Genomic DNA, 17,359 nt, shown 5'->3' with positions numbered 1-17,359 from the left:
TACATTGGAGGATGATCTCTGCAGATTGAGAGTGCATGTCTGACTCTGGGAATGAGGGAGAGGTGGCCAACCAGATGCTGCAGAGGACAACTTGGACACCAGAACACAAAAGGATGATAGAATTGGCCAAGGTCTTCCCTAACCATCTCTGTAAATTATTCCCTGGTTTTGTGGCAAAGAATGCTAATACCACAGTGACTGTTTTGGCCAAGACTGTAGAAATGGCAACTGTGAAGATGTTGCTAAAGGCTGTTTGTTGGAGAAGGCACATGGCTCTCCTTGGCTGGCCAATGAATAGAAAAGAGGTCAAGAAGGAAAGCTGGAGGGAGATGAGGAGGATGTAGGAAAGGTCCCGATTGTTGGCTTTGACTATGGGAGTTTCTTGGAATTTAATGAAGATTCTCAAGACAAAAGCTGTTACTAAAGAGAGGAACAAGGCAAGTGAAGCTAGGATGATCCCCAAATTTTCTTGATAGGATAGGAACGTTTCAGTCTTTGGTATACAGTCATCTCGGCTGATATTTGGATACTGATCTGCTGGACATTTGGTGCATTTTTCAGCATCTGAAAAGAGCAAGATCAATATCTCTCATAAACTAGGTTCTTCCATCATCTGCATAGTTGGAGTGAAACTGGGGATGGGGTGCATGAATATGTTCATAAATTTAAGTAGTATTAAGCAAAAGGACAAGTTCAAAAAGCAACTGAGATTCTCTGCCACACATTCCCAGGATGAGATGTGATTCCTTTAATGGAATCTCAGTGAGATTCCATGAAGCATGTGTTAGACATGCAATCCAAAGCACCCCACAATCCTCTCATCAATGACCCACGTAGAGACTGGGTCTCCTAGTACTGGATTAGGTGAATCACAGGAAGGAATTGTCAAGCCTATAATTGATTGGGGTGTGGGATTGTTTGTATCTTTGGGCATTCTGACATGCATTCAGCTTGACAAAATTGGGAGCTGAAGCGGGGTGTGTGTGTGAGTCTTCATTCAAAACAGCACTCGTGATGATCGGCGAAGGTGGAGGAGAGATGTAGCCGACCAACCAGCTCCCACCTTGGTTGGACAATGGGATGGTGGTTTTGGAAACTTGAGAAACTGAAACTTACATTGGGGTGAAAAGCCCAGGAACTTTAGTACTGGCTTTTCACCAGTAGTGCCAAGACGATGTATCTTAATAAATTTGTTCTTTGAGGAGAATAATGCCTTGAAGTTTGATTTGTGATGGATGCATTACTTGGAGCCTGACATGAATAAGATGTTGAAATCAAGGTCGCAATGGCCCCTGCAAATATGAATGCCCCACCTTCATCTGGACCAAGGAACTGGTCAGTTTTTATTTCTGGAGAGCATTTATCTGGTTGGTCTGTTCCATTGTTTCTTTTTTCTCCCACCCATGCCAAGGAAGCAAGAACTAATGGCTTCTCTCTTCTGAATAGGGATGAAAAGACAAGGCTCATTTTTATAGTTTTTGAAGTGACTCCAGTTAGAAGGAGAAAATCTTTGTCACTCTTTAGTTAAAAATGCCTGAATGTCTATGGTCATCCTGAAAGTCTTCCCCTTTCCTCTGGAGTCACCCACCTTCCATGGTGGAGATGGTTCCTTCTGCACAAGGACGGCAGTCATAGCAGCAAATGGGCCTCCCTTCCTGAGCCACCTTCATGAATCCAGGACGACAGCTTTCCACACATGTAGAAGGAGGCAAGGGCTAAGGAGAGAAAAGGAAATAAAACTGTGGATAGTGAGATGGGTGGCATATATAACATACCCAGAAAATTAACTTATTTTCAGAAAAATGGCAGAGGGTTTATTCCAAGACGTAGCTTTGACTAATTAGATCTAAAAGATTGAATTGCACACTCCTCCTCTGTTTCTCATTCCTTTTAGTGTTTCACACACATTAAAAATTTAGACTTTCAGTTAGTTTAGTTATTTAGTTTTATCAGCTGATGTGATAACTCAAAGGCATTGAAAGCAATTCTCCACCCATCCCAAAAGTGTATTCCTGTTTTAGCCACCTTCAGTGGAATAAAATAAATGCCAGCATTACTCGCACCTTGTTCAGCAGTTCCACCTGTGCGATATTCTTCCGGTCAATGGAAAATTTAAAATCCTGGGATTCCCGTTTTTCTAGGCTCCCAGATTTCACTCTCTTGACAGATTTATTTCGGAAAACAATCCAGCTCACAATGTCCAGGTCAGGTGTAAGATCTCCTTTCTCATCCAAATATACCCCTTCTATGGAATTATTGTAAAACTGAGAGCTTTGAAGGAAGGGGTGAAGCTGGAAAGAACATAAAGTAAATAAAAATTTAAAAGGGACATCAGAGATTTGTGGGGGGTTTTTTTTAAGACCCCTTTGCATATGCTGGGAGAGTTCTGAACATTTCTGTCTCTCTGCTCAAAAAAACACGTTTTATTGTCAGAGTCAAACTTGGGTGGAAGAATATTAATAAGCAGGGGAATAATAACAGCTGCTAACTTAATATTTAAATATCTTGATCAGAATAATTTTTGGCAAAAAAACAAAACTTGCTACGTAGCTAACTTTGAGCACACAATAGATACAAACTTAAGGTAAACCGCTCCAAACTCGATTGCAGGAAATACGACTTCAGCAACAGAGTGGTCAATGCGTGGAATGCACTACCTGACTCTGTGGCTTCTTCCCAAAACCCCCAAAATTTTAACCTTAGACTGTCTACTGTTGACCTCACCCAGTGGTGAAATCTAAAATTTGTTAAAACCGTTTCTGTGGGTGTGGCTTGGTGGTGGTGTGGGTAATGTGACTGGGTGGGCGTGGCCATTTTTTTTTTACTTTTAAAACCATTTTTTCTACAACCTCTTCAGCGAAGAGGTTGTAAAAAAATGCTTTCAAAAAACTCTGACGATCCCAGCTGAGTTGCCTGATCGGCAGAGGCTTTTCTTCTTTTAAAAGCCTTTGATGATCCCAGCTGAGCTGCGCGATTATCAGAGGCTTTTTTTTTTACTTTTAAAAGCATTTTTTCGGCAAAAGAGGTTGTAGAAAAAATCCTTTTAAAAGTTAAAAAAAAAGCCTCTGATGATTGTGCGGCTCAGCTGGGCATGGGTGGGGGGGGCAGGGATTTTTGCTACCGGTTCTGCGAACCACCCGCCTCCATCACTTGGGTGATCAGACCGAACCGGGAGCATTTCTCCCCTGACCTCACCCCATTCCTAGGAGGTCTGTAAGGGGCGTGCATAAGATCACCAGCGTGCCTACCATCCCTGTCCTAATATTTTCTTTTATTCATATCCTTTTCATGTATTTATAATTATGGTTACACTTGTATCTGTCATAAAATACATGCTTGACAAAATAAAATAAGTAAAATAAAATAAATAAAAATAAAATAATGATGGTAAAGGGCAGAAGTTAGGAATGTGGTCATTCATGGTCCCACTGCTGTATTAGAGCAATAGAAATATACAACTCCTCTAAAGACAAACAAGTATTTTTTTTAAAAAAAAATCATGTTTAATTAATCTAAAAACAGATGCCTGAAATTTCATCCAGTCAGATTTTCCTTTAACTTGGGGGTTGTTGTTAGATTTTTCTCTTGTGTTGTATCCTTAGTTGCCCAAGTAAAGTATTATTTATTTATTTTATCAAATTTATATGCCGTCCTTCTCCCATAGGACTCGGGGCGGCTCACAGAATAGAAACAACATAACAATAAAACAGTGCTAAAACAAGCCAATTTAAAATCCCCAGACAATTAAAACCTCACGGCAGATCAGGGAATTTACTCAAAAAGCCATGTCTTCAGGTCGGCGTAGAAAGTGCGGTGGTCGGGGGCTGTCCGGATCCCAGTGGGTAATCCATACCAGAGGGTGGGTGTGACCACAGAGAACACCCTCATCCTGGGGGCCGCCAGCTGACATTGTCTGGCCAACGGCACCCAGAGAAGGGCAGGCCTATGTGAGCGCACTGGGCGGTGGGAGGCCGGTAGGAGGTGGTCTTGCAAGTACCCTGAGCCCATGCCATGAAGGGTTTATAGGTAAGTACCAGCACCTTGAAGCAGATCCAAAGGGCCACCAGCAGCCAGTGCAGCTCACGCAGGAGAGGTGTTACACGGGAGTAACAGGAAGTTCCCGTAACAACCCGCGCGGCCGCATTCTGGACCAGCTGGAGCCTCCGGGTGCATCCCAAGGGTGCACTAGGTAGCTTCGCTATTCTTACTTTCCTGTGCTTTCTTCAGGGTCTTCAGTGGTGAAGATCAGTGACGTCAGACTGCAAGCATCCTCACTGAAAGATATTGGTTGATATTATTCTTCTTGCTACCATTTGATGGCATGTTGTTTGTGCCAACTTCATCAGTTTGGAAAAAAAAAAGAAACCAATGTATTCGCTTTGAAAACACATAAAATTAAAACAAGAAAATATTGGCAGGGGGGAGGGCAGAGGTGGTATTCAGCCGGTTTGGACCAGTTCGGGCGAACTGGTAGTACCGACTGGGCCTGGCGCTATGCCCTCCTATTTAGCCACATTTTCAAGCCATGCGCATGTGTGGAGGTGGCACATCGTGAGTGAATCAAGCCCGCCTGTGCTCACATTTTTGGTGCTGGGCAAACTGGTAGGTAAATTATGCGAATCCCACCTCTGGTGGGGAGGAGGATAAGTGCAGAAGGAAACAGAAGGTTATGATTAGATTGGAATTGAGTTTCTGAGTAATTTCATTTTTCAGAATAAATAACCAAGTCATCCAGTGAGAAAACTATTTCCCATATTTTGAGGAAATATGTCTAATGGAAAAGAAGTACCTGCCAAGCCTTTAGCCTTGGATCTTCTACCTTCATGCCCCTGTTTCTTATTGATCTCTTGAATGCGGATATGTAAGCTGAATTTAAGGCCTTTCCCACAGACCAAATGGTGTTGTAAATGAGGTAGCTGTCCAGGGTTAGGATCCGATCAATCTCCTCTTTCCTCAAAGCCTCAAATTTTTCTGTTTGTCTACACCGTCTCCAGACTTTCACTGAAGGGGCATCCTTGGTGGATGAACATATAAAGGTTTTCTCCAAAATGTTAATTAGGAGTTTAACCAAGGTTTTAAAATCTTCATAGTTTGCCCATTTTCGTTTCTTTATCAAGAAAGAAAAAATGCCACCAATGTATTTCAAGGAATTCACACTAAACATAAAATCAAGACTGAGATCCCACTGAGCTGTGGTGATCCAGACTTTATCTATGACACATTCTGGAAGATGTGCAAGTAGTCTGTTGATAACTGCCATTCCTACTGAGAACGAACTAGTCTCTGAACCATAAACAAAGACATTGACTTTTCTCCATTTGTAATATTCTTTTAATTTGAAAACCATATTAGCAACATTCAATGTAAAGCTTTGATGTATAACCACACAAATTCCATTCTTCAACATCAAAGCAGACATTGTCCTCATGAATCTCTCCCCCTGGTCAGTTTCTGGAGCAACAAGACCAACCAAGGTCCACCTGAAATAAAGAAGTAGCTGGACCATCCCTGGGTACTGGACTCCTTCAGCAGGGAGCATCGTGTAGAAGAAAGGATGCTGAGTTTTATCCCCCAGAATCTTGGAAGCAAAACTATAACTGATCTGGAAGAAATGGAAGATGTTATTTAAATATAACAAGAAAATGCAATTCTTCTCATTACCATAATCAAACTCTGCTTATAATTTACAGCAGAGGAATTCTGATTGAAAATCACACAATTGAACATTGTTTCCCAAGAAAGACACACCTGAGGGACTTTGTAAGTGCCCAGCATGCTGGAAATCTGAATGGAGATGCCAGCCTCGGCCTCTTCCAGAACAGCCACTGTGTTTCTCTGCCTTCCACACCTGTAGTTGGGCACATTGGCCTCCCCGTCTGAAAGCAGGTCCAGCAAAGGATCTGTAGTCATCTCTACCTTGAAGAAATTTTCATAGATATTATAACCCAAAGTGATGTTGGGTAAGAGTTGGTCATTCCGGTTGATGTCTTCAATGGTGAAAAGGAAAGGTACAATTTTCCAATAATACTTGGTTGATGCTCTGCAGATATGAACATATGAATGAAAATAACATTTAACTTTCATTCCATGAGAATAGTTTTAGTACACTCAATCACAATTTTACCCCCAAACAGTTTGGAATATTCCAAAATATTTAGAAAAATATTAATAGAAAAAGAATAATACTGTGTTTCCCTGAAAATAAGACCCTGTCTTATATGTTTTTGAACCCTGAAATAAGCACTTGGCCTTATTTTCGGGGAGGTCTTATTACTTTGGGGCACGTGGAGCAAGACGGGGCTCCTCTTGCCGTCTTACCTGATTTCCAGCTCTGTCTCCCTAACCCTAACTAGAGGAAATGGCGGGGACCGGCTGTGCATGCATTTAAATATTTTCAGGGAGAGATTATTTTCGGTGAGGGCTTATTTTCAGGGCAGGGCTTATTTTTGGGAGAGGGCTTATTTTTGGGGAAACATGGTATCAATAGAATATTTTTGGATCATACAATATTAGTTAAAAGTCACTCTCCTAATTGGTGAAACTAGCACTGTTTCAATTTCACGCGCTTGTCTTCTAGCATTTAATATTTTATATATGTGATGGCCTATTTCCTCTGATTGATATACCCAGAGAGGTAAAAGGAACTATGGATAGAGAGAAGGTTGAGTCTCTTTTAGATGGATGTTAGTTGGTTACCTTTTGATGATATTCAGAGTCTGTTAACCATCAGGTCTTGGGCCGAGTCAAAGTTGAAACAATGTTGTTGCTTACTTTTTGTTGTTCTGGAGGCTTTCTTTGATTCTTTTCCTCTTTTCTATTGTTTCTTTTAATTGTAAGCCACTCAGAGACAAAATCGGTCTCATTTGTTTGTAGAATTCATGGTGAATCTATGAATTCTATAAACAAATGACTAACTAAAGCAATCAGCCAACCAATACAGGGGTGAGGTGGAAGAGAGATTTTCTTTTGTTTCTCTGTATCCACTTTTCTTTCTTTCTTTCTTTCTTTCTTTCTTTCTCTTTCTTTTCATTCTTTCTTTCTTTGGCAAACATGTACAAGATAGCAGGTAGAAGTATGAACATGGACATGAACGAAGGAAAGAATACAAATAAATGGGGACAGTAGGATAAGGATGGAAGGCACGCTGGTGCGCTTATGCACAACCCCTTACAGACCTCTTAGGAATGGTGTGTGAGGTCCACAGTAGACAGTTTAAGGTTGAAGCTGTGAGGGTTTGAGGATATAACAATGGACTTGAGTAGAGCATTCCAGGCGTTGACCACTCTGTTGCTGAAGTTGTATTTTCTGCAATTGAGTTTGAAGCGGTTTACCTTGAGTTTACCTCTAGCTCTACTCATAGGACAGAATAGAAAATGAATGGGGAAAAATATTTTGACTGAAGTTTTACACTTTAAAACTTAAAGTGAGTTTTGTGATCTGCAGTGTGCAGTAGGGGCCCAAAATAGATTCAGAAAGTAAGTTAGCAAAGAGAGCAGATCAGCGAGAGAGCATCTTGTTTTTTTGATGGCCAGGACCTGTATATATTTATTGAAGTGCCTCTAATGCAGTGTGCAGGGATTGACTTACCGTGAGAATTTTGTTGAAGGACTTCTATCAAAGCTTAATAATTGAAACCGTGCAACCATTGCAGAGACTATGCCACTAATCATATAATCTCCTGGCTTGTAATGATGCTCTGGATCCACTTCACTCTGCTGCAGAGTCAGGAGGCATTTGGCTTTGTGCATCACACCAGATCCCGATGGCCACAGAATCAGCACAAAGAGAAGCAGAAGCAACATGTATTGTGTCCCTGACTGAGTCTTTCCTGTGTCACCTGCTTTTAAAGAGAGAAAAATAAGAGGTGGAAGAAACCAAACCTAGTGTCTCCTGCTTGAGAAGGGGGGAAGGACTTGAAGATCTCCAATGTCCCTTCCAAATCTGTTGTTCTGTTATTTCTGTAAGATGCTTCGGATCAAGTCATAGTCAGCAACGGGACATAAACACAGCATCTGCTTTGATCTAAAACTACTATCAAATTCGCTTTCTGTATATACCCAGCATTTCTGACACAGACTCCACCCAACATTGCTTTGGAAGTCTGATATTGACACCAAAATATTTCCTCACATGTTTGTGTGACATTTTTTTTAAGTTTGCAGAAACCTCTCTAGGGCAATTAAGACAACAAATAAACCACTATGATTTGGATAATTGTATGGAAGAGAACTTTCAAATCTCTGAACCCTGAAGGAGGGAGAACTAATGACTTCAAGCTTTGAAAATGGGCCAGTGAGGAAGATTGGAGGATCTGGCCCAGATCTTTTTAATAAAACGCTTTTAGAAAACCCAGAATAGAGATTTTTAGCATGGCCAAAAAAAGTGACACTTAATATGTATTTACTTGGAGTTTTTACCTAGGAAAATTTATAGATAGATCTGTAGCCATCTGTGAATCTTATTTAGAGATGACTAACTAGTCCCTTAGGGATGTAGTGGCTCAGTGGCTAAGACACTGAGCTTATCGATTGGAAGGTTGGCAGTTCAGCAGTTCGAATCCCCCCAATACCTAAGGTGTCACTACGTAAAACCCAATACCCATATCAATTAATACATGTTGATTTCGTTGGGCCATTTACACCGTCCCTAGGGAAAAGGCAGTATTTCCTCATTGCCGTCGATGACTTCTCGAGGTACGGCTATGTGTATACCCTCATGGAAAAGTCTGAGGCTTTTGACGCCATAAAATCACTGTATAACTACGTCAAAACCCAGCACAAGCCCAGGATCGCGCAGCTGCAGAGCAACAGTGGGGCTGAGTTCATGTCCCAAAAATTCCAGGACTGGATAAGGCACAAGGGCATACACCATTTTTGTACAGCACCTTTTACTCCTGCGCAGAACGGCGTTGTAGAAAAACGAAACGGCATTCTGCAGACTATGGTGCGCAGCCTGATTGCGGATGTTGGGGTTGCGGAATCGTACTGGGCGGAGGCGGTACACTACGCCAACTACACCCTGAATTAATAATAATAATAATAATAATAATAATAATAATAATAATAATAATAATAATAATAATAATAATACTGACAGGCACTTGGTCCACAACACACCTGACATAACAATAGTTGAAAAGAAAAAGGTATGGTTCATTGACATTGCAATACCTGGTGATGCACGGATTGAAGATAAGCAGCAAGAAAAAATCACAAAGTACCGAGATTTGCAAATTGAAGTTGAGCGACTGTGGAAAAAGAAATCGTGTGTTGTCCCGATTGTAATTGGAGCCCTTGGAGCAATACCCAAAGGGCTACCCCGCTATTTAGAAATTCTAAATTTGCCGGACTTGAACATTTTGACTCTACAAAAAACCACCTTACTCGGAACAGCTTACATCCTCCGACGATACCTTAACAGTTCTTAAGTCCTTGGTTAGGACTCAAGCTGCTGAGCTATTAACCAGCCTCAAAGGCTGTGAATCTCACTAAAGATTAACTAATAATAATAATAATAATAATAATAATAATAATAATAATAACAACAACAACAACAACAACAACAACAACAACAACGGTACCTGGAGCAGTGTTGTGAACCACACCCCATATTTTCTGGTCCACGGTAAGAAGCTAAGTTTGGGACACTTGTGTGTGTTTGGCTCCTACACTTGGGTGCACATCCCCAAGCAGCTGCAGAAGAAGGGGAGATCCATCTCCCAGAGACTGAAGTTCTTGGGCTATGCCCCTGGCTCCAAGTGGGGGTTTGAGGAAGTAACAAAGGAGCCGGGTAGAGCATTCCAGGCATTGACCACTCTGTTGCTGAAATCATATTTCCTGCAATCGAGTTTGGAGGGTTTACCTTAAGTTTGTGTCTATTGTGTGCTCAAAGTTAGCTACGTAGCCAGTTTTGTTTTTTCACCAAAAATTATTCTGATCAAGATATTTAAATATTATGTTAGCAGCTGTTATTATTCCCCTGCTTATTAATATTCTTCTACCCAAGTTTGACTCTGACAATAAAACCTGTCTTTTTGAGCAGAGAGACAGAAATGTTCAGAGCTCTCCCAGCATAGACAATGGGGTCTTTAAAAAAGAAACACAAACCTCTGATGTCCCTTCTAAACTTTTATTTACCTTACGTTCTTTCCAGCTTCACCCCTTCCTTCAAAGCTCTCAGTTTTACAATAATTCCATAGAAGGGGTATATTTGGATGAGAAAGGAGATCTTACACCTGACCTGGACATTGTGAGCTGGATTGTTTTCCCAAATAAATCTGTCAAGAGAGTGAAATCTGGGAGCCTAGAAAAACGGGAATCCCAGGATTTTAAATTTTCCATTGACCGGAAGAATATCGCACAGGTGGAACTGCTGAACAAGGTGCGAGTAATACTGGTATTTATTTTATTCCACTGAAGGTGGCTATAACAGGAATACACTTGAATTCTCCATCGGTGGAGAATTGCTTTCAATGCCTTTGAGTTAGCACATCAGCTGATAAGACTCTCAAGAGTGAAAAATACCTTTATTGCTTATGGATAATAATTTTCAATTTTCATACAAACCATTCACTGAGTCTATGGAAAGAAAGGTAGAATGAGGAGCCATTCAAACAACGTGGTTTACCTAGCCAAAGAAAAGTATGCAGGCAATATATCCTTGAGCAATTAAATATCTACGTTTAAAATGAAAGTCGAAATTTTTAATGTGTGTGAAACACTAAAAGCAATTAGAAACAGAGAGGAGTGTGCAATTCAATCTTTTAGATCTAATTAGTCAAAGCTATGTCTTGGAATAAACCCTCTGCCATTTTTCTGAAAATAAGTTATTTTTCTGGGTATGTTATGTATGCCACCCATCTCACTATCCAGAGTTTTATTTCCTTTTCTCTCCTCAGCCCTTTCCTCCTTCTACATGTGTGGAAAGCTGTCATCCTGGATTTATGAAAGTGGCACAGGAAGGGAGGCCCATCTGCTGCTATGACTGCCATCCTTGTGCAGAAGGAACCCCAGTGTAAGTTTCAGTTTCTCAAGTTTCCAAAACCACTGTCCCATTGTCCAAACAAGGTGGGAGCTGGATGGTTGGCTACATCTCTCCTCCAACTTCTCCACACCCACAGAACCAGTAGTAAAAAATTTTGAAACCCACCACTGGTCCAGTGCATATCTTAATTTAATTTATTGTATTGCTTTTTTCACTGCTTGAATATTTAAAGGTATACTTAGACTACGTTGATCATTAAACCCCATTACATTAGCTTTTTAATTAGATAAATGTAGGCTCAAAAAAATTAAGTGGTCCTGATATGGGAGGAAGAAAGTTCTTTATTTAAGTGAATTTCAAACTCTTTCCAGCATAAAGAGAATTGCAACCCAAATAAAACAGGCTCTTTTGTAGGGTAGCTGCCAACCCAAACTAATGCTAATTCCATTGGAGAGCTTGGACTGATTATCATCAAGTCCTTATCTGAGAATACCCAGGAAAGTCTTTGGGAAGTTAAAATGAAAGCTCATGAAGAGGGACAAAGGTGCTGGGTTTTTTTCTTTTTCTTTTTGCTGAACAAACTGAAAAATTAACTCTGTACATCGTCCTGGCACTACTGGTGAAAAGCCAGTACTTAAATTTCTGAACGCATTCATGCACACCATCATCAGTTTCACTCCAACTATGCAGATAACGGAAGAACCTAGTTTATATTGATCTTGCTCTTTTCAGATGCTGAAAAATGCACCAAATGTCCAGCAGATAAGTATCCAAATATCAACCGAGATGACTGTATACCTAAGACTGAAACGTTCCTATCCTATCAAGAAAATTTGGGGATCATCCTAGCTTCACTTGCCTTGTTCCTCTCTTTAGTAACAGGTTTTGTCTTGGGAATCTTCATTAAATTCCGAGAAACTCCCATAGTCAAAGCCAACAATCGGGACCTTTCCTACATCCTCCTCATCTCCCTCCAGCTTTCCTTCTTGACCTCTTTTCTATTCATTGGCCAGCCAAGGAGAGCCATGTGCCTTCTCCAACAAACAGCCTTCAGCAACATCTTCACAGTTGCCATTTCTACAGTCTTGGCCAAAACAGTCACTGTGGTATTAGCATTCTTTGCCACAAAACCAGGGAATAATTTACAGAGATGGTTAGGGAAGACCTTGGCCAATTCTATCATCCTTTTGTGTTCTGGTGTCCAAGTTGTCCTCTGCAGCATCTGGTTGGCCACTTCTCCCTCATTCCCGGAGTCAGACAGGTACTCACAACCTGCAGAGATCATCCTCCAATGTAATCAAGGCTCCGTTGCCATGTTCTACCTTGCCCTTGGCTACATGGGTTTCCTGGCTATCATCTGCTTCACAGTGGCTTTTCTGGCTAGGAATCTCCCCGGGGCCTTCAACGAAGCCAAGCTGATCACCTTCAGCATGCTGGTCTTCTGCAGTGTCTGGGTGTCTTTTGTGCCCACTAACTTGAGCACCAAAGGAAAATACATGGTGGCTGTGCAGGTCTTCTCCATCTTAGCCTCCAGTGCTGGTCTGTTGGGTTGCATCTTCATCCCCAAGTGCTACATTATCCTTCTGAGGCCAGACTTGAATACAAAAGAGCAACTTACAACCAGAAGAAGTGTATAAATGTGAAATAGAGGAATTTGTGCTCTCAATATATTCCAATGGGCCAATCATAGAAAATGATCCAAGTGTTCTGACCTAGGCTTCCTTAGAAAGTAAACAGCACAAACAAAGTCCCAGCAAACCTCTTTAATTCATACGGCTGTAAATTACTTTCATTTACAGTCCGCAAGGCTTGATAAACAGTCTTTCAGAGGAAGGTTATCAACACCCACCTATCTCGTATGGAACGCTGCCAAAGATCTAATTTCCAGACTCAGGGCAAGGCCAAATCTGGCACAGAGTCACAAATAGAAGTTTCAAATCTTGAATCAGCCAGATGAACTAATTGCTTCCTGCAAAAGCTCACATCCCATTCACTTCTCCTTTCTGTGTTATGGGAGAGGCCAATCTTCTCCAAGCTTTACTCCCAAGTCGATCATATTTCCTTAATTGTTCCCGTCTCCTGGCAGCTCTGCGCATGCACACACTGGGAACAGGCTCATGCTGTTCTTCTGCCTCACTGATGTCAGACTCCGGAGACTCCGGAAGCAGCAAAGAACTACCAGATGGCCTTGGCCCCCTCTCTGCCTCTGACTTAGAGCCATTTCCAAGCTTTCCCCAGACTCCAGGACTGGCCCACATTCCTCCCCAACTTCCTCACGTCTGAATCTGCTGCCAGCTTTGGTGGCTGCTGGTGGGCGACAACACCAAGTTGTCCTCCATATATGATTTGGGAAAGTGATTTTGCTTGAAATAATAAAAGGGCAGTTGGAAAATAGTGTCCCACATCCTTGTCCAGGAGAATTGCAATATGGCTGCTTAGTTCTTTGAACAGCCACTGCATCCTATCTGTCTTCAGCCTACCTGAAATGCCACACCACAAATATTTGAAACATGATGCTTGTGCAATGGGAATCTTGCTGATATGCCAGAAATATCAGAGAGCCAAGGTGGCACAGTGGTTAGGGTGCAGTACTGCAGCTACTTCAGCTGACTGATAGTTCAGCAGATCAGTGGATCAAATCTCACCGGCTCAAGGTTGACTCCATCCTTCCAAGGTGGATAAAATGAGGACCCAGATTTTTGGGGGCAATATGCTATTTAGTATACTGTCTTTGGTGTAAGCAGCCCAGAGTCCTTGGAGAGTGGGTGGCATAGAAATATGAATAATAAAATAAAAAAATAATAAATAATAAAATAATATTTTGGGAGGTTGGTGTTCTCTAAAAGTCCAATTATTTTAATATAAATTATCAGCAAATGTAATTACTGGCAATATTGTAGTCAAGATCTCATCTGTCAGTGTCCCAAGTAATGCACCCATAGAAAACAGAACTCCGAGGAAGGCAGGTTCCTCAAAGAACAGTTTATTGGATACTTCATATTGGCAGAACTGGAGAAAGCCGGCTCTGAATTTTCCCGTGGCTTTCACCTGGTTAAAAGTAAAAGTTTCCTTTCCCCACCTCCCCCTGAAATCACTGGTCATGCTGTCCAATTCAGGTACTGACTGGTTGCCTGGTTACTTGCTTCTCCTTTGGCCAGCCACCTGTGAGAATGCCCTTGGTTCCTATAGGAAAACTTTATTGTTTGAGCTATAAAACCCCATCTAACTATTCCCCCTCCCCACCATCCCCATTGGTGTGGCAACTCTCAAGCCTCCAAGTTGGCTTCAGCCAGGTTTACTTCATGGTTGGCATCAGCAACTGCAACAATGAAGAGACACTTCCTGGCCAAATTAGGAGGATATTCAGGATTATCTACCCAGTGTGATGTCCTAGGGTACAGCACAGAGATAACACAAACAGCTGGCAGTTCAAACTGCCCCTTTAATGCTCCAAATCTCCCAAAATTCTCCCACGTTTCTGGCAAGTCCCAGTGCAGAGTGATAACAAAACCCCACACAAACCTCAAGCAGCTTCTAGCTGCAATTAGTCCAGCCCAGCGCTGTCCACACCAAGGCTGCATGGCAATAAATCCAAATATATTTGGCAAATCAAGGGCAAATCAAGGCGTTCAGGGAGCAAAAGATCCAGGTAATTAGTCCAGAACGCCAAAAGGAATGCAAGGCCTCTTGGCAAGTTCAAACATCGGCACGCAACACTTCAGGAACTAGAGCGTTTGTTCCTAACAAATGCCCCTCCCCACAGCGTCTCCTTAAGTCTCATTCCCCAGGTGTGCCTGCTGAAGATAGACACTCTTCTCGCAAGTAGCCTACTCAGTCTGCAATGATCACACCTTCTCTGCACTCTCCGAGCTTTTGGATCAGGAGGGGGTGGTTCTTGCTCCTCATCTGAGCTCTGTCTCTCATGTTCATCCTGCCCATGTTCCTCCCTGCTTGCAGGTCTTACTAATTCTGAAAAGCCTTGCCTGGACTGACTCTGCCCTTCCCCAGCTTCCTCCAAGGCCAACGGAGCTGCCCTCTCAATCGCTGTCAGCTCTTGTTCCAGTTCATCTTCCCCCACAGAGTCAGACTCCGATGGGAGCAAGACACCTGGTCTACTACGTTGTTATATGAAGGGGAAGATTCATTCTCTGAGCTTGTGGGTTGGTTTCTGAACCTTTCATTACCTGGCTAGGTAACATCTCTAACAGAGTTCAAGGTATGTCAGTGTCAGTGTTTATAAGGGCTTCAGCTGTGGGTGTATAAAGTGAAGGTCTTGTAATGGTCTGGTTATCTGTGAGTCTTCTGCTGGGGTGGTTATGAACTGCATGGGGCTTGCATGGGTTGGTTGAGGGTCAGAGCTGTCTCTGGTTGACTATGTGCTTGATTTGGATTCTGAGAGGTTTGTAAGCTGCTCATAGATCAGTGTGTCTATTGATGGAATTGCTTGTGGAATGCCAGGCTTCAATGAACTCACGAGCGTGCTGGGTGGTAGCGTGGCTGGTGATTTTTGTGTTGCTCCAATCAAACGGGTGCTGTTTGGTGTCAGTGTGGGTAGAGGTTCAGGATTTGGGAGAATAGAATGGAATGGAATAGAATAGAATAGAATAGAATAGAATAGAATAGAATAGAATAGAATAGAATAGAATAGAATAGAATAGAATAGAATAGATTTTTTTATTGGCCAAGTGTGATTGGACACACAAGGAATTTGTCTTGGAGCGTATGCTCTCAGTGTACATAAAAGAAAAGATACGTTCATCAAGAATCATAAGGTACAACACTTAATGATAGTCATAGGGTACAAATTAGCAATCAGGAAACAATATTAATATAAATCGTAAGGATACAAGCAACAAAGTTACAGTCATACCTTCATAAGTGGAAGGAGATGGGTGGTGGGAATGATGAGAAGATTAATAGAAGTGCAGACGTAGTAAATAGTTTGACAGTGTTGAGGGAACTATTTGTTTAGCAGAGTGATGGCATTTGGAAAAAACTGTTGTTTTGTCTAGTTGTTCTGGTTGTGCAGTGTTCTATAGCGTCGTTTTGAGGGTAGGAGTTGAAATAGTTTATGTCCAGGATGCGAGGGGTCTGTAAATATTTCCACAGTCCTCTTTTTGACTCGTGCAGTATACAGGTCCTCAATGGAAGGCAGGTTGGTAGCCATTGTTTTTTCTGCAGTTCTAATTATCCTCTGAAGTCTGTGTCTGTCTTGTTGGGCTGCAGAGCCAAACCAGACAGTTATAGAGGTGCAGATGACAGACTCAATAATTCCTCTGTAGAAGTGGAACATCATGGTGTTTGACTGCCAGCCGGTGTTCGTGGATCCTGGTTTTTAATTGATGTGATGTTTGTCCCGCGTAGAATTGCTTGCAATGATTACAGTTGATTTTGGAGATTACATTGCTTCTTTCATCCTTCTGTATTTCGTCTTTGGTTCTGGATAATTCCTGGTGGAATGTGGTTGTGGGTTTGTGGGCTATTGTTGTTCCTAGGGGTTGGAGGATTCTGGCTGTCATTTCCGACACCCCTTTTGTATACGATAGGGTTAGGTTTTTCCTGAGTAGGATGTCTGTGAAATGTGTTGTAGTTTGCATGCTGTGTCGGAATAGGAAGTTTTTTGGATAGCCATTATAGAGAAAGACGTTGAGCAACGATTTCTCTTCCACCTTTCTTAGTGTTGTGGTGCTGCAGTGTGTCTTGGCCCTTTTGAACAGGATCTGGATACAGCTTCTTTTGTGTACAGTAGGGTGGGGTTGCTTGCGAAGCTGAGGATCTGGTCCATGTGAATGGATTTGTGGTAGACACAGGTTTCTAGTTCTCTGTTGTCTAGTGTCCTTATGTCAATGAGGAGGAATGGGAGTCTGTTTCCTCTTTGCATGTGAATTTGATCCCAGGGTATATGTTATTGATGCAGTAGCAGTGAACCTTGACTATTTCCTTTGTATTCTGAATTTTGATTCCACACATTCTAAGTCAGGATGAATATCTTCTGGGATGGGATCTTAATTTAAAGTCTAAAGGCATTGGTTACCCATATACAATTTGAAAGGCAGAAATATATGTTTAGCTCCCTTAAAGATGGGTTTTTCACAAGTAGGAGTGCCAGGGGAAGTCAGCAAAATCAACTTGAATCCTCCGGGAAGGGTACCGGTCTCTAGAAAATCAGGAGGGACCTGGCCTCAGCCCCCTTCCTTTGGAATAGGCTAAAGAAACTGCACAGATACCAATCATTTCCTATGTCTCTCTTTGACTTCTTTCTCCTACCCAATGTTGGTTGAACCTTTGAGCTGCTGCTTTTGCTCCTTCATGGGTCTGGTAACATGGTGACTCATGAGGTTAAAATGCTGGGCTCCTGATAGGGAAGCCCGTGTTC

At 41.9% G+C, this 17,359-nt stretch overlaps 1 protein-coding gene across 1 annotated transcript; it reads left to right on the top strand.

Annotated features, from left to right (window-relative positions):
* The first annotated feature begins 7,762 nt into the window (after nucleotides 1-7,762).
* On the top strand, nucleotides 7,763-12,620 carry LOC148115986 (vomeronasal type-2 receptor 26-like). The gene is made up of 5 exons (XM_087885345.1): nucleotides 7,763-7,802; nucleotides 8,651-8,997; nucleotides 10,153-10,395; nucleotides 10,898-11,011; nucleotides 11,691-12,620. The coding sequence occupies exons 1-5, from the start codon at nucleotides 7,763-7,765 to the stop codon at nucleotides 12,618-12,620; spliced, it is 1,674 nt and encodes a 557-aa protein (XP_087741471.1).
* The last annotated feature ends 4,739 nt before the right edge of the window (nucleotides 12,621-17,359 follow it).

The sequence above is a fragment of the Pantherophis guttatus genome, chromosome 2 (assembly GCF_059756535.1).
Source record: "Pantherophis guttatus breed Tessera chromosome 2, ASM5975653v1, whole genome shotgun sequence".
NCBI lineage: Eukaryota > Metazoa > Chordata > Lepidosauria > Squamata > Colubridae > Pantherophis > Pantherophis guttatus.
Note: the sequence above shows the minus strand (reverse complement) of the source record. Positions and strands in the feature narration are given on the sequence as shown.